Source organism: Chrysemys picta, chromosome 1 (genome assembly GCF_011386835.1).
Source record: "Chrysemys picta bellii isolate R12L10 chromosome 1, ASM1138683v2, whole genome shotgun sequence".
Taxonomy (NCBI): Eukaryota; Metazoa; Chordata; order Testudines; family Emydidae; genus Chrysemys; species Chrysemys picta.
Window position 1 is genome coordinate 28,146,575 of NC_088791.1, and position 26,053 is coordinate 28,172,627.

At 41.3% G+C, this 26,053-nt stretch overlaps 2 protein-coding genes across 5 annotated transcripts in view; one reads left to right on the plus strand and one right to left on the minus strand.

The window, feature by feature from the left end:
* RINT1 (RAD50 interactor 1) lies at positions 1 to 23,571 on the plus strand. 4 transcript variants are annotated; one of them, XM_005292371.5, is made up of 15 exons: positions 1 to 153; positions 2,810 to 2,902; positions 3,835 to 4,030; positions 4,279 to 4,520; positions 5,298 to 5,471; positions 5,549 to 5,698; positions 6,691 to 6,847; positions 8,806 to 8,916; positions 10,156 to 10,381; positions 12,760 to 12,897; positions 13,770 to 13,969; positions 15,789 to 16,003; positions 20,055 to 20,235; positions 20,316 to 20,434; positions 21,580 to 23,571. In XM_005292371.5, the coding sequence occupies exons 3-15, from the start codon at positions 3,854 to 3,856 to the stop codon at positions 21,794 to 21,796; spliced, it is 2,307 nt and encodes a 768-aa protein (XP_005292428.1). In that variant the 5' UTR covers positions 1 to 153; positions 2,810 to 2,902; positions 3,835 to 3,853; the 3' UTR covers positions 21,797 to 23,571. The 4 variants fall into 4 exon arrangements, with proteins under 4 accessions (XP_005292428.1, XP_065410074.1, XP_042704540.1 ...); XM_042848606.2 differs by having other exon boundaries at positions 41 to 433; XM_042848605.2 differs by having other exon boundaries at positions 41 to 218.
* The window catches only part of EFCAB10 (EF-hand calcium binding domain 10), a 6,247-nt gene continuing 3,336 nt past the window's right edge, over positions 23,143 to 26,053 (minus strand). The window contains exons 3-4 of the mRNA XM_005292370.3: positions 25,387 to 25,471; positions 23,143 to 23,225 (exon numbers count right to left, since the gene is read on the minus strand). Of these exons, the coding sequence (XP_005292427.1) occupies positions 23,183 to 23,225; positions 25,387 to 25,471 (128 nt within the window). The 3' untranslated portion in view covers positions 23,143 to 23,182. The remainder of the gene's footprint in view (positions 23,226 to 25,386; positions 25,472 to 26,053) is intronic.

A 26,053-nucleotide genomic window follows, 5' to 3' on the forward strand; every position in this document is an offset into this window, starting at 1 on the left:
GTCTCCCTCTTTCCTCCCACTTCTCGCGGGACTCGGAGCAACTTCGGGATTTTCCGCTGCGCTGGGCTGGCAGGTGGCGGAGCTGAGGGGGCGGGGCAGAGCCCCCGGCGCTCGGCCGTGGGTGAATAATTCGTGTCCGTTCCTGCGGTAACGGTAAGCGGCCTCGTTCAGCCCAGGCCGGCGTGTGAGGAGCCTCAGCTCGCGGCAGGCGAAGCGAGGTGCGGGGGCCTACCAAGGAGAGGGGCTGGCTGCTAGGTGCCATGGCAACGCTAACAGCGTGTGGGGCCTAGGCGACTGCGGCAGGGCAGGCTGAGGAGACCAGCCTGCTGCTGGCCGCGGAGATCTGTTCCCCCATCTGCCCCGCTCTGTGGTGGGGGCTGAGGGGTGAGCAACCGCCTCGCCTGCTGCAGGGGGAGGAGCAGCTCCCCCCCAGGTGAGCAGTAGGTGGGGAGATAGTGGTCCCCACGGATGCTGTGGGCTGTCTTGGGTAGCCAACTGTCTAATTGCATAAACCCAAACATCCTGCCCCTCCCCAAGGCCACATCCCTGCCCTACCCCCACCCACTCCAGCGTCCCACCTTCTTCCTCACCTTCACTGGGCTGGGGCTGGGGCTGGGGTGTGGAAGGAGGCTGGGGCGGAGTGTTGGGGGGGTGCAGACTGTGGGAAGGAGTTTGGGTACAGGAGGGGGCTCAGGGCTGGGGTGCGGGCTGTGAGAGGGAGTTTGGGTGTAGGAGGGTGCTGGGGCAGGGGGTTGCGGTGCGGGAGGGGTACAGGCTCTGGCTGGGCGGCGTTTACCTCCTGGAAGCGCCAGCCTGTCCGGCAGTGGCTCCTAGGCTCACGGGTGGCCAGGCGGCTCTGTGGGCTGCTCCTACGTGCAAGCACCGCCCCTGTAGTTCCCATTGGTCGCGGTCCCCCATTCCTGGCAATGGGTGCTGCGGAGTCAGTGCTGGGGAGGGGGAGGGGGAGACCCCCGTGGCCGCACCTCCTTCTAGGAGCCGCTGCTGGACATGTTGCTGCTTCTGGGAGTGGCTTTAGCCCTGCTGCAACGCTGGACTTTAGCTGCCTAAAATCTCCCGAATTGGCTTCAGTAGCCTCGGAGATTGAGCCCATTTCTGGGAGACTCCCAGCCAAACAGGGAGGGTTGGCAACCCTACAGGTGGCATGGCACATCCTGATTGTGCTTGAACTTCTCTGCTAGCAATAGGTTGTTATGACTTGCTAAGGGCTTGTCTAAGTTGGGTTGCTCAAGGGTGTAAAAAAAACGCCTCTCCCTCCGAGCAACGTAACTTACATTGACTTAAAGCAGTGTCAGCAATGCCCTATGTTGACAGGAGAGTATCTCCAGTAGACATAGCTTCTGCCTCTCATTGAAGTGGAGTAATTAAGTTGACAGCTGATTTAGCACGTCTTCACCACACATGCTAAATCGACTGCAGTGGTGGCCAGTTTAGCGTGGTAGTGAAGACAAGCCCTGAGACTGGCCTATGTTGCTTAGCTCAACATCATACATTGTACACTAGGACAGTGCTTCTCAACCAGGGGTCTGGAGCCCACTGGGGGCTGCAAGTAGGTTTCAGGGGGTCCGCCAAGCAGGGCTGGCATTAGACCTGCTGGGGCCCAGTGCAGAAAGCCAAAGCCCTACCACTTGGGGCGGAAGCCCAGGGCTCCAAATCTCGCCACCCGGGGCTGAAGCCTGAGCAACTTAGCTTCGCAAGGCCCTTGTGGCATGGAGTGCTGGGCAGTTGCACTGCTTGTTATCCCTTAATGCTGGCCCTGGCTTTTATATGCAGAAAAACAGTTGTGGCACAGGTGGGCTGTGGAGTTTTTCTAGCATTGGGGGGAGGGATTGGGGGCTCAGAAAGAAAAAGGTTGAGAACCTCTGCACTAGGGGAGTGTAAATACCCTAGGCCTCATAGTCCTGAGTCCAGAAGACAGTGCTTTCTTTGGCCTGGTCCAAGATGGTGACATTTTGTTTTGAGTGAAAGGTGCACTTCTTCGACTTACTTTTACTATTATGCCCATAGCACAGGGTGGTGGTGGTGTTGTAGTTTTATATGTATTATTTAATGTCTACTAGCCCTAGTCATGGACCTGGCTGCTATTATGCTAGGTGTTACACAAATGCAGAATAAAAAGATAGACCCATGGCTTTTGGGGGAAGGGATTTTAAGTATAAGATAAACAGTAGATGGACAGGGGACTGCAAGGAAACATTGAGACAGTATTGGTCAGCATGATAGGCATTGGTCTCAACAGACCAGCAGCCTAACAGTGGTCAATTTTTTTATAGTCCTCATAGCAGGTGAGAGTTTGAAGGAGAATAAATAGTTTTGCAGATGTTTGTCTATGTACAATAAAATATTTTTAAAAAACACAATTTCTCCTTGGAGGCCCACCACATATGACAGATGTTAGTCATGACAGACATTAGTCATGGTGCTCAGTGCACTTCTGAAAGATGCTCAGATAGTTTGGTGATAAGGGCCATATGAGAGCATGAATAGAATATTTACTGTAACTCAGTTTCTTAAGCCAGTAGTTTATTAATAATCCTTCCCTAAAGAAAAAAATCCTGTCTCTTGGAGAGTCTTTATGTGTAGCATAGAACCCCTTTCATTTTTGATGTGGGCAACAAGCAATGAAGGTGCAAATCTCTTAATAAATTACTAATAGATTCATAAAAAGGGGATACTACCTTGAAATGTAGTTCATTGGAAAAAAATGTAAGGAATGTCAGTTCCTACACCTTCCTTTGATTTACCTGCCAATTTTTATGGTGTTACAAGTACATTTTCCTACTTTTAAAAGGTTTTTCTCTTTTGCCTGTTGCTGTGTGCGGGACCCACACATAAAAGGAAACAAGAAATAATTGAATACACAGAACACTGTCAACTACACAAGGTAAACTGGAAAGAGATATTTCGTTAATCTCTTTCATGTGTTTGTTATAAAAAGAGTAAAAATTTTCAAACTGAAATAATTTCTTAAATTGGTAGTGTTCCTTTAACTGCTTGTTCATATAGTTTTAAATCTCCTTTTTGATGTTGGAATGATAACTTGCTTCAGAGTTCAGATAAAGTTTTAAAAGCATGTTAATGCATTTAAAACTTTATTTTAATTTTTGAAGATGGTTGGATCGGGGAGTTGGATCTTAATCTGATCAAACACTTAACTAATTTGATTTTATTTTCTTCACATATCTATATCCTCCCAGTTCCTGACTTTCCTGGCCACTGACAAAGCTGTAGGCCAGGAGGTGCTGCTTCCAAAGCAAAGATTTAAGATGATCAGCTCATTTCAGCACATTTGATAATTTATGGGAATTTTCTTCTTTTGTATGTCTCTGAAATGCTGTCTGTCAACACATCATGTGCTGCTTTGTGTGCAGTTTGCCACTGTATACTTTGCTAGTGATGGCATACCTGCCATTTAAAAGTGCTGGAGCCTTTTTGCTACCTGTAGGGCTGAGGCAAGTCCTCTCTACATTTTCAAGTATTTTTATATATACCATCTAGCACAGACATAAAAACATTGAATTAGTTTTAGAAAAATGTATGGTAGTGGAAATGAAAGCCGACTGACTTCTCTGGGTAGCAGACATGTTTCAGTTCTGTTGAGTGATGGGCACGATGTCCCCAGCAGAGTGTATAATAGCGTGTCATACTTTGCATAAGTAGGCCTTGGTTCTCCAAAGGCTTATGCATGTGGCTATCTTTATGCATGTGAGTAGTTGAATGGAACATAGTATTTTCAGTTGCCCCATTCCACATGAAGGTCCATGGTAGTTGATAGTGCTGTGTGGGTCGTGGCTAACTACAGACTCTTTAACTCAGTTCTGCAGGTGATGAAAACATGGCAGCCATTAATGTTGGAAGGGAACAAGTCACTAGAGACCCAGATCGCTGTGACATCCCTTACTATGTAGCTGAATTTGTTGAAAGAGAAGTTGGAACTGACCTTAATTGTCTAAGAAAACTTGGCAAACTTATAGAGGAGCTATCAGAAAATAAAAAGCAATTAGAGGAACAGGTAAGCATTCTGTTAGTTATTTCTCAACTCCTTGAAATATTAAAAATGTACCACCAATTGCATGCATCTAATTACATCAGCACATTTTGATAACATCCTACACAATGTTTTAAGCAAAGCTGTCATTTTCTGATTTTCTGTTATGCTTTACTATGCACGGAGATCTGTAAAAGATCACATTTGTTTAATCATTGAAAGAGGGGTCTTAGTACTTGTATGTCAGATGTATAACTCCTCCCTAAATACAGGTACTTACAGTTTCATCAGAAGTCCCCAAAAGAATTCAGAATGCCTTAAAGAATGCGGAGGATTCTAAGAAGTCTCTTAGTCAGCTCCTGGAGGAAGAAACTGTTTTATTTGATTCAATTAATAGCCACCTATTGACAGCCCAGCCATGGATGGAGGATCTTGGTGTACTGATTAGTCAAATAGAAGAAGTTGAACGACACCTTGCTTATCTAAAATGGATTTCACAAATAGAAGAGTTAAGGTAAAATAGGCCCACCTGGACTCTAAGTATCTTTTTCCTGCAGTCTAGTTTAGGGCTTAGGTGGTAATAAACAAAATTGAGACATTTTTGGAGTTGTAAATCTATATTTTTAAATGCAAACAGTTATAACCCTTGTTAATTCACCTACTGACTAAAAATTCATACCTAATTTTGATCTGCCATTGCTTTCATTTGCAACTAAATTTGGTGATTACTATATTTTGGATATGGGGATAAAAGGGATCGTAGCTTACCATGTAATCTGAAAGATGCACCTCTAATAGCGTTTGTCAGCATTAGATAGCGAAGATACAGGAATATTTTTGACACATAACTGTACAGAGTCTAATACTGAAAGAAAGTGTTCAAGCAGAAAAAGATGCATTTGCATTATGTAGGTTGACATCTCTTTATTTTTATCGTTTTGGTGAGAATAAAATATTTATCTAAAACGTTATTTAAATGAGTTGCACTGCAGATTTGAAAACACTTAATTTCTCATCAAGAGCTATCCTCTTGTTCTTCAGTAATGCACCCTCAACATAGGTAGCAAGAGGCATGGACCAGAAATCTAGGTATCTCAGGTAGCAGTGCACAGCACTAACTGCAAGGTCACCTAGCTGCCGACCTGGAAAATATTTTATATTAGCCCCCCCCCCCAATTGCTTTATTCACTTTCATTATACAGTAAGACAGGTAAATAATGAACTATTCTCAGTGTTGCTAAAAATTGCCTCAGTGCATTCTAGTCATGATTTTGCTTTATATATTTTATAGTAATAATATTCAGCAGTATCTCATGACCAACAATGTGCCAGAGGCAGCTACTACTCTGGCATCCATGGCAGAATTGGATATTAAGCTTCAGGAGTCGTCTTGTTCTCATCTTCTTACTTTTGTGAGGTCTACTGTTAAGTTCTGGCATAAAATTCTTAAGGACAAACTGTCAAGGTAGGAAATGCACCATAGTTATTTCATCTTTGCATTGTATCGTTGATTCATGTTGATGTATATGTTTTCTATTACAGTGATTTTGAGGAAATATTAACTCACCTTCATTGGCCATTTGTTGGGCCACCACAGTCTCAGGTTTTTGGCCTTGCTGCACCGGCTAATGTTCCAGAAATATATAATAATTTGGAGACTCTGTTTTCTCAGCTTCTGAAATTGCAAACATCGTATCCTTTTTGAATTCATGTCTTATATTCACAGGGAATTTCAGTAAGAATAATGAACAAACTTAAGAGATGCACACTCCAAAGAAGAAATGTGTGATAGTCATCCAGTGTACTGATTATTTTAAATCATTGTTAAGCTGGACATTTCTCACTAAGCGTGAAGTAGGTTTGCGGGTTTAGTATTTCTAGGTTACTTGTTTTATTAAAAGAAAAAAATTAAGTGCCCAGTTAACAATACTAGAAATTGTTTGCCAATGGAAAAAGTGTAGCTTTGGCAGCAGCAATGCTGTGCCAACCACGATTCTAGTGGACTCACATCTGGGGAAGTGAGGAAGATAGTTTAACCTTCATGCTATTCAGTCCTTGGGCCCTCTGGCAAGATTACCCACAAAAGTGAAAATTGTGGTGGTACATTTGCCTGTTCCCTGGAACTGGACTGAGACCACTAATATTTTTCACATAAGCCATTGAGCAGTCCTCAGATGGTGGTAACAGCTTTTGATCTCTGCCAGTTTGGGTCACATATAAATCAGAGACTAAGAAGCTCTTGTTTTGCATTACTAATAATCTGAGTTTCTGCTTCTCCATTTCAGTATAGTAATGACAAGTAAGTATGTGTGTGTGTGTGTGTGTCTATGGGAGGATAGGACAACCCACATTTGTCTTGGCAGTCCTGACTAGAGGTGATTTTTTTTTTTTTTTTTTTTTTTTTGTAAACCAAATTGACTGACTGCTGCTATCACAAATCAGTCGTAATTAGCCTGTTATATTAAACACAAGTTTAATGTTGAAGTATTCTACATATAGAAATAGTTTTCATTGCAGGTTTTTGATCATTTTATAGTATGTGTAGTGACTGCAGTAAAGAAAGGGGACTATAGAAATGGAATGTAACATTTCTTAGCTGTCTCAAGTTATGATGTTGAGAATTCAGTACTTCTATAACAATGATCTGCCAATAAAATATTTTACCTTTGACTCTTAAACCTTAGAGATGAATTACTAACTAAACCAAAACAACTGCCAGAGAAGTATTCTCTGCCTCCCTCACCACCTATTATCCTTCCAATGCAAATCATGCTGAACTCTCTTCAGAAAAGATTCAAGTATCATTTTACTGGGAATAGACAAACTAATGTTTTAAGCAAGGTATGGGGAAAACATTTCTTGATTTACTTTTAATTGCAGTACTTAAAAAAAACCAACCCTTTTTATATAAAACATACAGTGCTGTAGTAAAGTTGTGGCCCAAATATTGCTCTCCGCATGGAGGACCTTGGGCTTGTATGTGTATGGAGGTGGAAAAAACACTTGAAGACCCTCCACAAGTCCTACCCCCTGCTTGGCAAAGTGCTGCACTGCAGAGATTCCCTGGCAATGGGATATTCCTCCATTGCACCTGCCAAATCCCTTTGTTGGGGGGGGCGGGGGGCACTGAAGCCGGTCCTATTGCAGCCTTGGGTAGACTCCACAGCCTGAGAAGGATGGATTCATTTCTCTTTGTCCCTATGGAAAATCCCTTTTACCAGTCCTGGCTACTTAAGTTTGTGTGTAAAAGGGAGTGAATTTGGTCATGTGATAGCATTTTTATTATTCCTATATTTACAGGTGTTAGACTCTGCATTAAAATAGGCTCTTGGTTTAAAATCTAACTGACAATGGCTTGGGACTATAATTAGTTTTTGGCTTTAATTTAATTTAAATAAAAAAAAAACCAAAAAACTTACATTAAATTGCAGATGTCTAATCCTCCCCTCCCCCCAAATGTGGAAATGTGTGTGTGTGTGTGCGCGCGCACATTAAATGCCCTCAAAGTTTGGTGGCTTTCATCGGGGGTTAAAATACAGGTGCATTTTTATAAGAATGTTTCCTTTCTTTTTGTTCCAATACAACTGCGTCAGAGTCCGAAAAGTTGATATTTAGCATGTATATAAACTGCTTGTAGTAACAAAGTTTTTTTAAGGTTAATCTGTGTGGTCGCATGTAACATTTTTGGGTAAACTAAATACATTTCACCTTGGCATTAGTTCCCAAACTATTTCACTGGTGGTCTGTGAAGGGCTAGTTGCATTTTTTAATTACTTCTACGGGGTTTTCATTACTTCTACTGGAAACTAGGAGGAGCCACCAGCATAGCTATTTCCAGTAGGGGAGGATGCTACGTAAAAGGATGATGAGGGCATCTGGCCTCTCAATCAGCTTCATTCTCAGTGGTGTGTCCTTTCCCTATCAGCCAGAAGAGGCATATGCAGTGGAGAGGGAGAGGAGACAGTGGGTGTGGTGACAGAGCAGTATGTGTAGGAAAGAGAATAATAGAGCAAATGGAAGGAGAGATAAATGAAGAACAAAAGTAGGCAGCTTCTTTCCTTTTTTCAAAAAAGAGAGAACACTTATTGCATTAAAGATAGTACAAGAACACAAATGGTTCTCTGATGTTAATTTGCCAAGTAAATAATTGCTTAGTTGCCATAGGGATGTTATGTGATCACAAATACAGAGAAGGTCCACGATTTAAAAAAATAATAAAATTCTTTTTTTGAGGGCTTTTGACCTACTGGGACAGAAAAGACAATGCTTTAAATTGAAAGCAATATATGTCCTCCATTTTTCCTCCCTTCCCACCCGAAGCCAACCCCCCAACCCAGGTTTTAAATGTTGCTGTTGTTGTAAAATAAACTGCTCTAAATTGCAAAATCCAATTTAAAGTTGGCATTCGTTAACTCCCCCCCCCCCCCAATGCTTTTTCTGGTCATGCTTTGTATTCTTGCTACACTTATAAATAGCTTATAAAGAGTTAACAGTGTTGAATAGATGTTAGAAGCATGTTACAGGAATGAGTAGAATGTGTTATGGATGGTTATAACAGTTGATTAACCATTTATTGAGACATCTAGTAACTTAACTCTTTATCACACTTTATTTTTAAAACGTACCCTTAATATAATCTTTCTGACTTGTCAGTAGTTATGTCCTTTTATGTTTCATATTTGTTTGTAGTGGGTATTGTAGGTGAAATCTATACTCCTGTTCATATATCAGTTGTTTTTTGGGTGGAGTTAACTTTAATGTTCTGGGTGTTTTTTGCTTTTTTCTTTATTTTGTACAAGCCTGAGTGGTACCTAACCCAGGTACTCATGTGGATTGGAAATCACGCAAAATTCCTCGATGATAAAATCCAGCCAATATTGGACAAGGCAGGCTCTTCAGTCAATGCAAGGGTAAGCAAATATGTTACAATAACTCCTCCCTTAAACAACGTTAACTGGGTTCACATTGTTTTGTTATGTTGCTGATCTATTAGAGAACATGTTTGTTTAAAGTTGCGCAATATTCCCTTATGTTGTTTGGCAGCCGCCTGCTTTGTCCACTGCTTGCAGGAAGAGCAGCTGTTGGAGCTAGCTGGTGGGAGCTTGGAACCAGGGTGGGCTGGCAGCCCTCCTATCAGTTCCCTAAGTTCCCTGTGTGGCAATTGCAGGGCAGTTCAGGTGTACCTCCTCCCAATGCCACGTGCTGCTCCTGCCCTCTGCCTTAGAGCTGCTCCCAGGAGCCTCCTGCTTGCTGTGCAGGGGTCAGGGGGAAGAGGGATGCTGATGTCAGGGTTCCTCCCCCTGCTTCTGTACCCCATTTCCACAGAGCCGGAGGGACATGACAGGATGAGGGAGCATGCTGGCAGCAGCTGCTCTCTCAACTTGCTGATCGACTAAAAAGGCAGTGTACTTGGAGAGGGGTCAGCACACTTAAAGGGGCAATGCACCTGTCTGTCTCGCTCTCTGTGTGATACACACACAGGCCCCCGGCACTTTGGAAAGTGGAGGGAGTGATGCGCTCCAGTGGGATAGCGTGGGTTCATCATCACGTTCAGTTTCCGCAGGGAATGTTTGCAGCCACTGCCATGCGTCTATCATGTCTCCTCCCTCCATTCGTGCTGCCTTGTATAATGTGAGGCTACATTAACAACAGAGTGTTAACCCTTGAGGACTCAGCTGAGTGCTAGTTCATCATTTAGCAGCAAGGCATTCCCTGGGAAATATTCCACCCTCTTCCACTCTCTGATTCCACCACCGCAACCAAGTTTCACAATCATAATTGCTGTGTACAATATTAAATTGTTTGTTTAAAACTTATGTCTTTTGTCTGGTGAAAAACATTTCCCTGGAACCTAACCCCTCTTATTAACATTAATTCTTATGGAGAAATTGGATTCACTTAACATCGTTTTGCTTAAAGTAACATTTTTTAGGAACATAACTACAACGCTAAGCGAGGAGTTACTGTATGTGCAATTATATATACAGCCAAATTCTAGCTGTGGTGTAAGTAAGCACAACTTCATTAACCTTACTGAATTTGTGATGGGGCTGAAGTTAGTTCAGAAAGAGTTTTAAAAATGCATAAATATTAACAAATTTAACTTGCAGTTTTTATCTACTTTGGTGACTTCTGTTTTTTTCTTGAAGCTTGAATTTTCCCGTGCTCTAGTAATGCTGATTTTGGAGAAGTTGGCTGCTGATATCCCTTGCCTATTGTATGACGATAATCTCTTTTGTCATCTCGTGGATGAGGTGCTTCTATTTGAAAGAGAGCTATACGCTACTCATGGATATCTCAGCAGCTTTCCCAGTTGCATGCATATTCTGTCAGAAGAAACCTGTTTTCAAAGGTGGCTAACTGTGGAAAGAAAATGTAAGATTTAATATGATTGGTTTTGTTTAAAGAAAAATATATGAAGGCCTAATCATGTAATACTTACTCTACAAATAGTTCCATTAAGTTAGGATATCACATGAATAAGGGATATTGGATCAGGCCCCTGATTTTTATACAAGACTGTCCTGTTTAGTTTTAAAACAACACTTGCTAATGCCACCATAATTGGTATGCTTGCTGCCCCTGGATTGTGGGGATTTATTCCTCAGATAAATGTCCATATTCTGTGTGTGTGCCTGGGTGAAGGTGGGTTTTTAAATTGATGGGATAAATTAGGAAAGAAAAATATAGTAGAAAGAAAAAGAGGTTACTAATTTTTACGGGGAAGAGTAACAGGGAAAATAGACAGAAGTACAGGGGAGCAAGTAAAGGACACTATAGGGAGAAAGAGACACACCAAGATCTATTATAGGGGAAGAGAGAGTGGAATGAGTGAAAGAAGCTATAAGAAAAGCAAGAGAGATGCAGGCTTGAATGCAGAAAAGGAGTTGGGTCCCCGGGAAAATCACTACAATACACAAAGCCTGAGTTGGCACATATATAGTGAATAGGGAGAGAGAGATGCTGTAGTCTGTATGGTAGGCAGGGATTGTCTAAACTAGAAAGGGAGAAACTGACCAGAGCTTGTTTGTGCTCAGCCCTGCCCCTTTTGCAGAGATAGGAGCCTAAGTTTGGGCTACAGGGAGTCTTCTGTTTCTGCTTGCGATTCACAACCAGGAAATCTCTTTGGAGTTTCGTATCTTAGGCTGTTTTAGCAAGAAACTAGGAAGGGAGGACCACCTCCCTTATAACTTTTAGCCCTGTGATAAGGGTACTCACCTGGGATGTGGTAGACTCCTGGTTCAAGCCCTCCTTATGGGCTATGGGATATTCTAATGTTGAGAATCTCTCAATTTCCTGATGAAGCTGTTGCACTGTGGCTAAATATTTAAAGAGTCATGGCAAGGGGCAGTAGATCCTGGATCTCCCACATCCTCAGTGGATGTGCTAACCATGAGTCTATAGAGTCACTCTATGCTTACACAGATGTTTGTGTGTGCGTGCATGCATGCATGCTCTCCCCCTGCTCCAATGACTCTTTAAATATTCCACAGTGCACCAGCTTCAATAGGAGAGATTGACGAATTCCCCAAATCAGAATATCTTATAACCCAATGGTTAGAGCCCTCACCTGAGAATAGGCAGATTCCAGTTCAGATCTGTTCTTCCCTGCGGGTAGAGGGGGACTTGTACTCATCTGGGAGACCCCCAGTTCCCTAACCAGTGGGCTAAAAGCTATTTTGGAGGCCTGTCTCGTTCTACTTTCCCCCCATTCTCTTGTGTAAACTTTTGAGGTCCCAATCCAATAAGTATGCTCAGAAGTTGCCTACCAGATTGGACCACTCAGGCAAGTTAGACAGGAGAACACCTCTTTTCCCCTGGTTTATGAATTGCTCTAAGGCTAATGTGGGAGATTAGCAGCAGCACACATGCACAGAAGCAGAACTTTTACTGAAAAAACATAGGCGTCCAGTGAGTTTGGGTGCTTACAGAGTTTCAATGGGAGTCTTGTGGATCCCATTGGTCCCAAAAGTGGGACTTAGGCATCTAACTCCTGTTGTGTGTTCAGGCCGTAGTAAATAAAGCTGATTGAATAGTGTTCAGTGAATATATTATTTGACTTCAAGAGTATTAGTCAAATATCTGTTGTTGCAAAAGAATATTTGTACAACTTTAGCTGTATAAAGGGCTATTATATTATTTGACAGACAGGTGAAATTCATTGGCAGATATATTTGTGTAGTAGGCTACATTTAAAAAGATAATTGAGTGAAAATGTTAAATGCAGTACCTAAAGGTTTTTTCCATTAAATTGCAGAGGTTTGGCTTTGGAGTACATGACAGCACAATGCTTTTCAGCTTGTTTTGAAGATTTAATCCTCAGGATAGTAGATGTTGGTAAATTTTCAAGCAGTGATGATGATAATAGTGTCTAAGTGTTGTATTGTAAAGAATAAGAACAGCTGTAGTAGGCCATGAATTTTCTGACCCTCTTTTGGGTAAAGGAAAAATACAGCTGTACAGAGTTGATGAGTACTTTAAAAATTATGATTAGTGATGATTTTCAATAAGCTAATTTTATATTGCTCTAACATACTTCATCTTAACTGAAGCAATTGATGTTTTAATTTGCAAATTTAAGAACTGTATTTTAGTCAGTGTTACTTTTTATTAAATCTTATATTTTAGGATTCTTAGTCTTTTTATTTAAAAATGATAGTTTATTAGAATAAATTTTAAATATATAAACCCGAAAGCAAGTTTAAGAAATATATGAATATTTAAATTATTAAACATTTTTGTGTGCCTGTCAGTTGCTCTTCAAAAGATGGACTCTATACTTTCATCTGAAGCTGCCTGGGTATCGCAATATAAAGATATCACTGATGTAGATGAAATGAAAGTCCCAGACTGTGCTGAAACTTTTACGACTCTGTTACAGGTTATCACAGGTAATGATAAAATTTGAAACACTTCTTAAGATGAATTCTCCTGAATACTTCAAGAACTATAATTCAATAAGAAAATATACATTAAAGTCAGTGGTTATGGAGTCATCAAAGGAGTAAGAAGTAGTAGTATTGTTTGGTTTGCATTTTAACAAATAAATGGAATTCTTGTTGCCTTTTCCTTTGAACTTTAATGAATAATTCTAGAGATAATGATCAAACTTTTATATTTGTACTAATTTCTACAGTGATACACCTGATGATTACCATTAGAAATTTGTTTAAATTTGAAAGAAGATAAATTAAATTCATATTTGTTATTTATGTGTAAAAATTAAATAAAACAAGTCCTGTTATCTCTTTTGAGGGATTCAGCCCAGGGAATGGCTGTGTGACCAAAAATGAATTCCTGAAAAAGTAGATACTAACTAGCTTTAGCCTTTCTACACTGTGAGTAAGAGCAGATGAACATCAAAGTGATTTTTATTTGAGTACTAAATGTGTATCTGTCAGATCTTGTGGGAAGATTTCTGAGGTCCACCTAGTGTTAAGTGTTTTTCAAGTTTGCTTTCAGTTAAAAAGTAAATAAATAAATAAAAAATAAAAATTAAATGCTATAGTGAAATCAGTAAAACAACCATTTATTTAGGCCCCAGTCCTGCAGAGATTTACATATGTGCTTAACTTTATGCACTGTAAGTAGTCCCATTGACTTCAGTGGGACTACTTTTAGGGTGTAAAATTAGGCATGAATGGAAGTCTTTGCAGGAGTGTGGCCTTAGTCGTGAAGCAACAAAATACTTTTTTTTTTTTTTTTTAAAAGTTCCTGTTTTTATTTACTCTGGAAAATAAAATTTTTACAATTGTCTCTCCAGACAGGTATAAGAATCTTCCTACAGCATCTAGAAAACTACAGTTCTTGGAGTTACAAAAAGACTTAGTTGATGACTTCAGAATCCGGTTAACTCAAGTTATGAAGGAAGAGACTAGAGCTTCTTTAGCCTTCCGTTATTGTGCCATTCTTAATGCTGTTAACTATATAGCAACAGTATTAGCAGACTGGGCTGACAATGTTGTGAGTAATTATTGTTTTACATAAAGAAATAAACTAGCTTTGTCATGTGGTGCTCAACTAAAACCACTTCATTCATCTCAATATCTTAAAATGCAGAATTAATGATGAGTCCTGAAAAACAGAACCAGATGTAAATTCTAATTCAGTGAAAGATGCTTAATTTAAGGATAAATTACTACCTATCATTTAAACAGTGCTTAAATACTGCCATTTTTGTGCACTGTATCAAAACACCTAAAGCAGACTAGTTTCCTGTAAACTGGCACTGCACCAGGGCCATTCTGCAGCATCTTGTTACATGGGAGACCACCTATGGATCCTATTCTGTTAACCCTTACGTGAGTAGTCTGGTAGAAGTCAATGAGACTGCTCATGTGTAAGATTTATAGGAGTGGTCACTTTCCCAGGAAACAGGGTGAATCTAGTAGGGGAAGGATTATTTTACCCATTATGTTTAGAGCTATACTTCACTCTTACAGCCAACAGTCCTCCTCCCACTGCTACTTGTAGCCTACCACCTGCAGAATGCTCCATTACCTGTAAAAAGAAAGCACCATTGTGTCACACTAACCTTAGCTAATTTTCTTGCCTCAGTCAGCCCAGGAAGCAAGAATCCCAGACTATGCTATATTCGACAAACTAAAATGTATCTAAAACTTATAGTCAATATGCTAAATTTCCAGGTCAACCTATCTTTCTGGCTAATGATCCATTGCTTCTAAATATGAGGATTTTAATTTTTAGGATTTTTTTTTCTGCTGAAGCATATTTGCTTGGTTTTTTAATTCTTGCTCTTAAGTATCTTTACCTAATGCCATAAGATATTACTTTCAGCACACATCTATGCACCTATAGTTGATAGTGAGTTGCTGATCCTTCATGTAAAATTGAGAAGCCAGACACATCTGACAGCCAAGTCTGTGTGGATTTGGCTAGCCATGAGAGTATGCTTTGTTTTACCTACCTACAAACCCTGATTTGATATTGGGGTCTGCTAGTGGAGACCTGTGCGGATCTCTATTAACCTCAGTGGGGCTCTCCATGGCCTTGGAGGTTTGCGGTAGTGTGTCCTAATTCGGAATCCAAGCTTGTTTCTGTATATTTAAGTATGCAACTTAATTAATGAATACCTGTTAAAATCAACGATTAACTAAAAAACTGGAAATGTTGAAATTCAGTGCTTAATATGCTAGATCTAACATATGTAGCCACTATCACCATAATATGAACACTTCCATTTAATTTTCTTTATAGAATTAAATTCAGAAACTTTTTTTTTAGTTAAGGAAACATTTATTACAATTTAAATGCTATCCAAGTCTTGTAGTTTTTTCTTAGTATGTTAAAAATAGAATGTCTGTCAGACTTTGCAGAAATCAGAGAATTGAGATTTTTGGGTAAAATTTTCAAAGCACCTAAGTCTCATTTTCAAAAGTGACTCAGGTAGTTAAAAGCCCAAAATTACATTGAACTTCTGAAAATGGAATTTAGGAGCCTATGTCACTTAGGCCAGAAGAAAATTTGACCCTTCAGCTTGTGTTTACTAAATTATTTGTTAGTACTATTGTGAAGTCAGATGGGATACAACAGCTTTCTATTTCCATCACTGGGTTTAAAACACTATACTCATTTAGGGACAATAGAATTACCAGATTTTTTTTTTAATCGCTTCTCTTTGAAAACAAATTTTTAGTTTATAAAAACCTTAGGGAAACACATTATCAGATGAAGCTATGCATATTAAAGTACAAATAAAAAGTTAACATGGTAGAAACCTTTTTGCTCTAGTATTTATATCCAAATCTGTTTGTTTCTGTAGTTCTTCTTGGAGCTTCAGCAGGCTGCGCTGGAGGTTTGTGCAGACAGTAATGCTCTCAGTAAGCTACAGCTAGGACAGTTAGCTTGTATGGAAAGCTCTGTCTTTGATGACATGATTAACCTCCTAGAACGCCTAAAACATGATATGTTGACCCGCCAAGTAGACCATGTCTTCAGGGAGGTCAAAGATGCTGCAAAACTGTACAAAAAGGAGAGGTGAGTCTTTGTGTTAATGTCTTCTAATAATTTGTTATAAAATGTTAGGACTTGGCAAAAAACTATCTAATGTAAAAATCCATTTCTATGAATGAAATGAGAGAGATGTAAAATGTTTGGAAAGTGTCTGTGGTATTTCTTCACAATTCTTAAAAAAAAAAAAAATGTTTTTAACTAGATTTTGCTTTTCTAAAGCACAGTCCTGCAAATAGTGGAGGCACACTGCAGCAGGACTCCCAGAAGAAATTCTTCTTCTTCGAGTGATTGCTCATGTGTATTCCACAGTAGGTGTGCGTGCTCACCACGTGCACCGGTGCCGGAAGTTTTTCCCTTAGCAGTACCCGTAGTGGGGGAGCCCCGCAGCGACCCCTGGAGTGGCGCCTCTATATCGCGCCATAAAGGGGGCTGCGCGCTCCCCCCACCCTCAGTTCCTTCTTGCCACCAGTGAAGGTAGTCGTAACTTGTACTCCAGCATTGCTGTAGCTTCTATCCTTGGTAGTACCTCGACTGTTACTAGTTTCTGCAGTTAGTAGCCTGGCCCAGGGCATGCCATGGCTTCAAGTCGACGCTTCCTGTCCCGGTGCCCGCGGCCCCTGTGGGTCGAGGAAGACTCCGGCGACTCACTCCCAGGCGACCCTGACAACGAATTGCAGGTCTGTCGCGGGCTACGGGAAGGCCTGGCGGATCGAGTAGAGACATCGACCGCCGACCTGGCCGGTGAGGGCTGGTGAGCGCCCAACGGCGTCTTCCCTCGGGACCGGGGCCCCAGCTCGGGCGGCCCGCTCGGTACCGGCATGACGAGGATGTCGCGCGCTGCCTGGGCTGCCTCCGGTGTTGACAGAACCCTCATCGTCGGGGAGGCATGTGCAGACGGGGCTGGACTACTCTGTTCCGCACGAGTCGGAGGTCTGGGTCCCGAGGGGGATCGTGGGCTGCCCAACTCGGGTCCGGCCTCACCCCTGTCCTTGTCTCGGCGCCGCTGGGTCTTGCCTTGCTTCTTGGCAGGGGAGCGTGCCGACTGGTGGATGGGGCTTTGCTCCGCACCGAGGACATGGTGCCTGGCGCCCGGGCCAATGTCAACTCCTTAAGTAGGGCCCGGAGTCGGATTTCGCATTCGTGCTTAGTCTGGGGCTTGAAGGACTTACAGATTTTACACCACTCACTTATGTGAGCCTTGCCCAGACAGCGAAGACACTCGGAGTGTGGATCGCTTCTGGGCATGGAATTGCCACAGGAGTCGCACGACTTGAAGCCTGGGGCTCGGGGCATGCCCCGAGCCAGGCTACTAACTGCAGAAACTAGTAACAGTCGAGGTACTACCAAGGATAGAAGCTACAGCAATGCTGGAGTACAAGTTCCAACTACCTTCACTGGTGACAAGAAGGAACTGAGGGTGGGGGGAGCGCGCAGCCCCCTTTATGGCGCGATATAGAGGCGCCACTCCAGGGGTCGCTGCGGGGCTCCCCCACTACGGGTACTGCTAAGGGAAAAACTTCCGGCACCGGTGCATGTGGCAAGCACACACACCTACTGTGGAATACATCTGAGCAACACATCTCGAAGAACGCCAGTTACGGAACAGGTAACTGTCCTTTGCTGACTCTTGTTATCTGACAATAATTGTTTCTTTGGGAATATTAAGGCTCAACTGTGATAGGGCTTTAAGGGCTACCTCCATTTTCAAGAAGTCCTAATAATAGAATATCAGGGTTGGAAGGGACCTCAGGAGGTCATCTAGTCCAACCCCCTGCTCAAAGCAGGACCAATCCCCAACTAAATCATCCCAGCCAGGGCTTTGTCAAGCCTGACCTTAAAAATCTCTAAGGCAGGAGATTCCACCACCTCCCTAGGTAACGCATTCCAGTGTTTCACCACCCTCCTAGTGAAATAGTTTTTCTTGATATCCAACCTGGACCTCCCCCACTGCAACTTGAGACCATTGCTCCTTGTTCTGTCATCTGCCACCACTGAGAACAGCCGAGCTCCATCCTCTTTGGAACCCCCCTTCAGGTAGTTGAAGGCTGCTATCAAATCCCCCCTCATTCTTCTCTTCTGGAGACTAAACAATCCCAGTCCCCTCTCCTCATAAGTCATGTGCTCCAGTCCCCTTCCTATTGGTTGCCCTCCGCTGGAATGTAATGGGTGGGGTTGACGGCTGGTCACCTAAGGCAGTAGAGTTCAAACCGATGACCAGAGAGGTGAGAACAGGCATTGTGGGACACCTCCCGGAGGCCAATCGCTGTACTGTAATTGCCACTGTCTACACTGGCACTGCAAGACTGTAGCCCCGGCGAAAGCTCTACGTCTCTCGTTGGTTTTTTTTTTAATAGCGCTGCAACTGCACAGTTCTTGCGCACTACGTGGTTTGGCAGTGTGTACACCTCAAAGCTGCTTTAGTAGTCAGAAACTTGCCAGAGTAGATGGGCACGTCCCAGTTTTTCCAATAGTTCATCTGTGCATAGCATTGGATAGTTCTCTGGGCTAGTTACAGCATTTAGCTTATGGTAGTCCATGCAAAAGTGGATTTCCCCATCTGGTTTGGGAACCAGAACTACTGGAGAGGCCCATGCACTCTCAGAGGGGCAGATTACACCCATCTATAACACATCCTTGATCTTCCTTTCTATCGCGGTTTTCGCTTGAGGACCCATCTGGTAGGGCTGGGCTCTAATTGGGTGAGCATCTGCTGTGTCAATGGGGTGGTACACCTGTTCTATCCATCCTGGGGTGGCTGAAAACATTGGCACAAAGCTGGTGCACAGCTCCTAGATTTGCTGTCGCTGCTTACTCCCAAGGGTTATGGAAGGCTCACCTCTTCTATGCCACCGTGCCTTTTTCCTTCATAACAGACTCCTTCAGGCCACTCAGCGTTGTCTCTCTCTTGGGCTATAAGCTGGAGAACCTTGATTTCTGGGGAATAAAAGGGCTTTAGAGAGTTAACTTTAAGTTTTAGGGTAGGGTCCAGGAATGCGATGAGGTAATTAACAGCTCCCAGATGTTCTCGGACCATAAATGGCCCCTCCCACAACGCTTCCATCTTATTGGCCTTGAGTGCTTTCAGGACGATGATTTGGTCACCTACACTGAAGGAACACTCTCTGGCATGTTTATCATACCAGGCGTTTTGCTCTTGTTGAGCATCCTGTAGGTTTTCTCAAGCAAGGGCTAGAGAGTCTTTGAGGGTGTTTTGCAGATTGGTTACAAAGTCCAAAATGTTAGTTCCTGGAGAAGATGTAACTCAGCGCCCCCCCCCCCCCCCCCCCCCCCCCCCGCATTGCTGCTTCACCAACTGTAATGGCCCCTTAACTTTGTAGCCATCAACGAGTTCAAAGGGTGAAAACCTTAAACTGGGACACGGTACAGCTCTGTAGGCAAAAAGCAACTGCTGCAACACTAGGTCCCAATCATTGGCGTGCTTATTCATGAATTTACATATCAAAAATGTAACTATGAATACTTGCTTCTGGGTAAAATTGGAAGGCTGCTTTCTAAAATAAATGCTCTTTTCTGATTTGTTTCTACGCATTTGGAGTCGTGTCCCCCCCCCTCTCCCCCCTCCCGATTTCTGGTGTCCTATCTTGCATTCCTTTAATTAAAATATAGCCTTGATATTATTAGAAGGATACTTGCTGTACAGCAGGGCTTCTCAAACTGGAGGTTGGGACTCCTCAGGGGGTCACTAGGTTGTTGTATGGGGGGGTCGTGAGCTCTCAGCCTGCACCCCAAACCCTGCTTTGCATCCAGCATTTATAATGGTGTTAAATATATAAAAAAGTGTTTTTAATTAATAAGGGGGGGGGGTCGCACTCAGAGGCTTGCTACATGAATGGGGTCACCATTACAAAAGTTTGAGAACCACTGGTGTAGAGTATTAATCCATAATGCGGACTGATCTTTTTTTGGATATTTGAGAAAGTGGAGGGGTAGCCGAAACCTAAGAAAATTTAAAAATGGATGAGATTGTGGACTTTTGAAAAAGATGAGCTTCATTGCTACTGCTTTTCTGTGAATAAATTTACTGTAACATCGTGTTGTACATCTGTTTCTTCAGGTGGTTATCTTTGCCATCCCAGGCAGAGCAGGCAGTAATGTCCTTATCCAGTACAGCTTGCCCACTGTTGTTGACATTAAGAGATCGTTTGCTGCAGTTAGAACAGCAGCTCTGTTACTCGCTGTTTAAAATCTTCTGGCAAATGCTTGCAGAGAAAGTGGATATGTTCATCTATCAAGAGGTAAGCATCTGCAGTTGTGATATGTGCTGTGACAACGAAAGTGCAATTGACTTATTGCATCTGTTTGCATACATATGTAGGTAATTCTGGCTAATCACTTCAATGAAGGAGGAGCAGCACAACTTCAGTTTGATATGACTAGGAATCTTTTCCCTTTATTTTCCCACTATTGCAAAAGGCCAGAAAATTATTTCAAACAGTAAGTAAGCCAATTTCTAAAGTATTAGTATTTCAGTAGCGAGTATCCAACTGATCATACCAAGTTCTTACATTGTGTATAAATCAGCATCTTTCATGGTTGTAGCTTGGATTAATTGGGTGAGAAATCTGTTAAAATTATGGTGTTGAAAGTGGAGAGAATCTGTACCACTACATCAGGTATGATCCTGCAGTTCATACTTAAGCAAAGCTCCCATTGTCTCTGTGGTTCTTACAGGTTAGCAGTGGATTGTTTGTTACACACAGACTTGCACTTTTAGGGAAAATTGGATGGTAAAGCATGTAAACAGCACAAGAAGCCGTAGCAGGACAAACCATCAAGAAACAAGGACTAAGGGTGCAGTGCTGTGATTCCTACTAAGGTTAATTGCCCTACAAAGCTAAATAGGATTTCAGCCTGAATAAAGAGTGCAGGAGTGGGTCCAGAAATGTTTAAGGATGCAGGTGACACATTGGTACTACAATAATACTTAAATGGAAGATGCTTTATTTGTTGAGGCTTTTTAAGTACTTCTCCAACATTAAGCTTCACACTCCCTTCATGTGTATTATCCCCATTTATAATGGGAAAGTGTAGGCACAGAAAAGTACAGTTACAGGGCATCTTATTGCTTTTTGATGACTTCTGACAAGGAATGTGTTCAAATTTCAGCAGTTGTTACCTATATATTATACTGTGTTCTTTTCTAAGTATACTGAATGAGAAGGTTGTTCATCTTGCTTTCCTGCTTAACTTTTTACCAGTATTAAAATGTGAAAAAGTATTGGCTTTTATTACTTTACTCCATGGGGAAACTAGAGTTTAAAAAAACAAATGCAAGGACCTGGGTAATTGGAAGCACTATATGTCACAAATGGTGGTTATACTCATATTTGTCTCACTGAAAACAATGAAGACATGAAGGTGGATGTCTACTCTATATCTTGAAAGCTGCGGCTGCATTATCTTTTCAGTTCAGGTTTTGTCTTTTCAGCTATCCAGAAAGGGGAGGTGGTTATTAGTATTTTATTAATGGGATAAACAAAAAAAAAACCACAGACTGAATATACTGTGTCCTGGCATGAAGTTGAAATGGGCACTTTTCATTTCAGGCAGTAAAATGTGTGTATTTTTTCCTCTTATAGTATAAAAGAAGCCTGCATTATCTTGAATCTAAATGTTGGCTCTGCCCTCCTTTTGAAAGATGCACTACATTCAGCCTCAGAAAATGGAACCATCTTGGATCCGAACCAGCCCTCTGCTACCGCAGTGTTAAATGAACTTGGAGTTTACAAATTAGCTCAACAGGATGTTGAGATTTTACTTAATTTGAGAACAAACTGGCCTAATATAGGAAAATAAGTAAAGATCTTCAAGGAAAATGGTTAGAAGTAAAATATCTGTTCTAGGTTATTTATCTGAATAAAAGTGAAGTCAAGCTATTACATTAGTATACTTTTGTATATTTGTTTAAAAAAAAACACCCCAAACAAACCACTAGTACATCTTTGTAAAATGCTGACTTGATCTAGCCTTATGCCTTAATCTTCTTATAATTCAGATTATATGTTGTACATAGCCATTTTAAAACAGTTGAGATACTGAACTGGTTTCTAAGCTGGTATAGTTTAGTCAGATCTGTTTTAATCACATTTAACTTTGCCTGTTTTGTAACTACCCCAGCCTAGAGGCCTGTAGAGCACAACAGGCTCAGATCTAGAGTGGAGAATGTGTTCCTTGTTGAATAGTGAGTGATCTGTTTAGTTGATGGCTGTAAGGCGATAATGGTTATGCTGAAGAAACTTTTATGGTTTAGAGTAATATGGAGTAAACTCTGGGTATATATGCTACTCATTCAGTGGTAAACATTCCATTCAAATTGGTGCTTTCTAATTTTGGTATATGGACAGTTATGTACATAAATTCCCACACATGGACATTACATACTTGAATGTGTGTGCAGGGGGTGTGGAATGAGGTAAAAGCATGTGTCCATGTTCTATTTTCTCTGCTCATGCTAACTTTTAAAACTAAGTCCTGTTATGGAAACTTCAGAATTGTCTCTTCCTTGAATGTCCAAATCCTTTGTCCTCTTTAAAATGTTCTGAACAGGCCTTGCATACTTTGACTAGTAAACTTGTTTAAAAATGCCATCACAACTGATTCAGTTATTGAAATATTATGTATTTCAAATTGCTTACGTTTGGAAATAATGGGTTTGTTGGAATTTGGGTATCTTCTCCAGGTTGTTTAAAACTTGTTCTCTCCCCCCCCCCCCCCCCCCGAGTGTTAAAGAAATATCTGACTTTAAAATAAACTTTCAATGCCATAATGGCTGCTGTTCGTTGCATACTAGAACCACATTTTGTTGATTCAAATATAAAGCTATTTCTGTACAAGTGTCAAAGTATTGCCTTGAGCTACTCTGATTTAAGTCATTTTTTATCACTGTATGGCCCCAAACCATTCTTGCTAGGGAAGATGTTGATACACAGCATCTTTTTAATGTTATACTGTTTTGAATTTTTTTTCTAAAGGAAGTCCTCAAAAGATGTTCCTCGGGTGTAATGAGTAGTTTCTGATTTGATTTAAACTAGTACCATATAATTCAACTTTTTACATACTATGCTGATGCTACTCAGTTTATTTTTGGATAAGTGAAACTATCGGTTGCCAAAAGGCAATTAAAATAAAAACAAACTCAAAGATAAGACTTCAGAAAAATTTTTATTTTTAGCAGACAGCTGCTTAAGATTGATATATTGCCCAGCTCTCCTGCAACTTCTTCTTTCTATCGAAGAAAAGAAATCTAGTTAGATGTTCTGTAAACAATTTCAGAGTAGCAGCCGTGTTAGTCTGTATCCGCAAACATTGAATCTATCTCCCCTTGTAAGTATTCACACTTCTTATCAAACTGTCTGTACTGGGCTAGCTTGATTATCACTTCAAGTTTTTTTTTTTTTTTCACTTACTTAACTGGCCTCTCAGAGTTGGTAAGACAACTCCCACCTGTTCATGCTCTCTGTATGTGTGTGTGTATATATCTCCTCAATATATGTTCCATTCTATGCATCCGAAAAAGTGGGCTGTAGCCCATGAAAGCTTATGCTCTAATAAATTTGTTAGTCTCTAAGGTGCCACAAGTATTCCTGTTCTTTTTGTAAACAATTTGTTCATTACACATGAGATTTCAATATAGAATTTTCTTCAGTACATAGTGTTCTTATCCCTTCCCAAACCACCATAGTTATTCTCCATCATATGTGGGAAGTAAAGATGGACTTGTGTGCTAGACTTTGTTATTTGTAAAGGAGAACTGGGTAACTATCTAGTTTTCCAGTTCTGTACCCCTCCTCCCAAACAAACATGCCAAACTGAAGCTGAAGATTACATTTGAGGGGGTTTTTGGTATGCTCTCCCCTTCCCAAATGTGTGCTTGGGATATGGGGAACTTCTACAGGCTCAAAACAGGCATTAGGCTTTACACAATTGTCCAGGCTGCCTTGCTTGCCAGTCCTCCACCCCATGGCTTCTCCTGATCCTTGGCTGTAAACTGAACTCCAGCTCTGGCATCCTAATTTCCTGCTGCCTACATCTATGGAACAAGGCAGAGACTGCACTGTAACTCAACTTGCCTTTGTAGAGAAAGAGAGCAAGAGGCACTACAGGCAGGTTTTACAGGACAGAGATGGGGAAACAAAATGCTGGTCATCTGCATGCAGCAAAATGCCAAATTCAGTGCAGAAATGCTCAATTCTTTGGTCTCTTTGGAAAAATGCCAATTTGCATAGCCTTGATAGCAAGAGTCCATAGGGTTTTGAAATGAATTCCTCTAATTGTATGAGGTGCTAAGCAGGCGACACTGCATGGGTTATGCTTAGTTCATGTTTTCAAGGTTCTCTCTTTGCTCATAATTTAAATGCTGTGATTCGAGAGCACAACTCCAGAATCTCAGCATCCAGCTCCACAGCCAGTGAATTTGCTGCATTGAATAGACAGAGCCCTGATTAAAATGTTGCTCCAAACCACACACATTTTATTGGCTCAGTTGCTGGTGTATTGGTTGTTCTAATTAAAAAAAAAAAAAAAAAAAAAAGTTACCAGGCTGCCTATAAAATACAGTAGTAGTTTTAACTAGATAATACTGAGGCTTTATGTATATCTATTGACCGAGTATCCCACCCCTTATGGTTAATTATAACTGAAAGGTTTATCACTGTAGTCAAACACGGATGCTCCTGTGTATAGGAGGAGATTACCAGCACTACTCTGTATCCCCAGAATATTCATCCAAGCTGCAGATATTTATTCTGATCAATTCCCTGCGGTATTGATTTCTGATATTTGGGATATTTTCCCAAGTAGCAATGTCAGTTTGGTAAAAAATTTTAATGCAAGTGTCATTTCCACATACAGCTTTCAAGGAAACTGCCTTCAGAGATGACAAGAAAATCACTGCTGCTGTGCAGTCGGTACAAATACTCTTTAGAGCGAACAGTGGCACCAATAGCAAAATATCTGACCTACTCATGGAAATATTATCATTTTCACAACTGTGAACTTTTTTGCTAGTTCTCCCTAGGGTACTCCATAAATTAGAACATTATATTTTTAAACTATCACTACTCATTTATTATGATCCACCTCACAGGGAAAACCAAATGTAATCCAATCACTTCTAGTTTAAATTTGACTTTATAGTGACATTTTTATTCTTTAACATAATTAAAGGGTAGGAACATAAGGTGACAAGTGCCTGATATTCAAACTGAAGTCAAGCAGCTGTGACTATTGAGTACTTTGTAGATTTAAGACCTGATTAAAAAAGTAATATTAAAAACCATAATGATATTTTTAGAAACCGCTTAATACAAGAATTCATGCAATTAAAATTGGCTACAAATCTTTCTCTTCCACATAACGCCAAAGAGTACAAATGTCACTTTACTTACACTTCTTTCTTGAATATTTCCAGTGTGATAGTTGCATCTTCTTCATAAGGTAAATCCTGAGTACTCAGCCCCAAGCTTTTAAGAGCTACAAAGGTTGTTTAAAAAGAGAATCCTTTTAAACCTTGCAATGTAAGCCCACAGAAGTCTAATTTTACATCCAAAAATTCTGAGCCGGCGCCGCTGCCACCCCAGAGCCGCTCCAGGTAAGCGGCCCGAGGCTGGAGCCCATACCTCAAACCCCTCCTGCCGCAGCCCAACCCCCTGCCGCACCCTGCACCTCTCCTGCACCCCAACAACCTGCCCTGAGCCTCTGCTGCACTCCAACTCCCTTCCCTGAACCCCCTTGTACACCCAACACCCCTCTGCCCCAACTCCCTGCCCCCCCCTTACATTCATGGCTCTGCATATGCAATTTCCCCACCCAGATGTGGCCCTCGGGCCAAAATGTTTGCCCACCCTGATCTAGCTGGTAAACAGAATATAACTTTTTGAAGTTGCTAACTCTACTGTAGATTATTTTTAGAACTTCTTGGTCAAATATTGTGTACAAGGGTGGGAGGAAGGTCTCTCTCTTGTTTTGCTTAATAAAAAGTTTTGCAACAAGTAAATTGTTTTTCTATCACTGCTAAATTCTGATGGGTTGAGAAATTTCTTTAAAGAAACTATC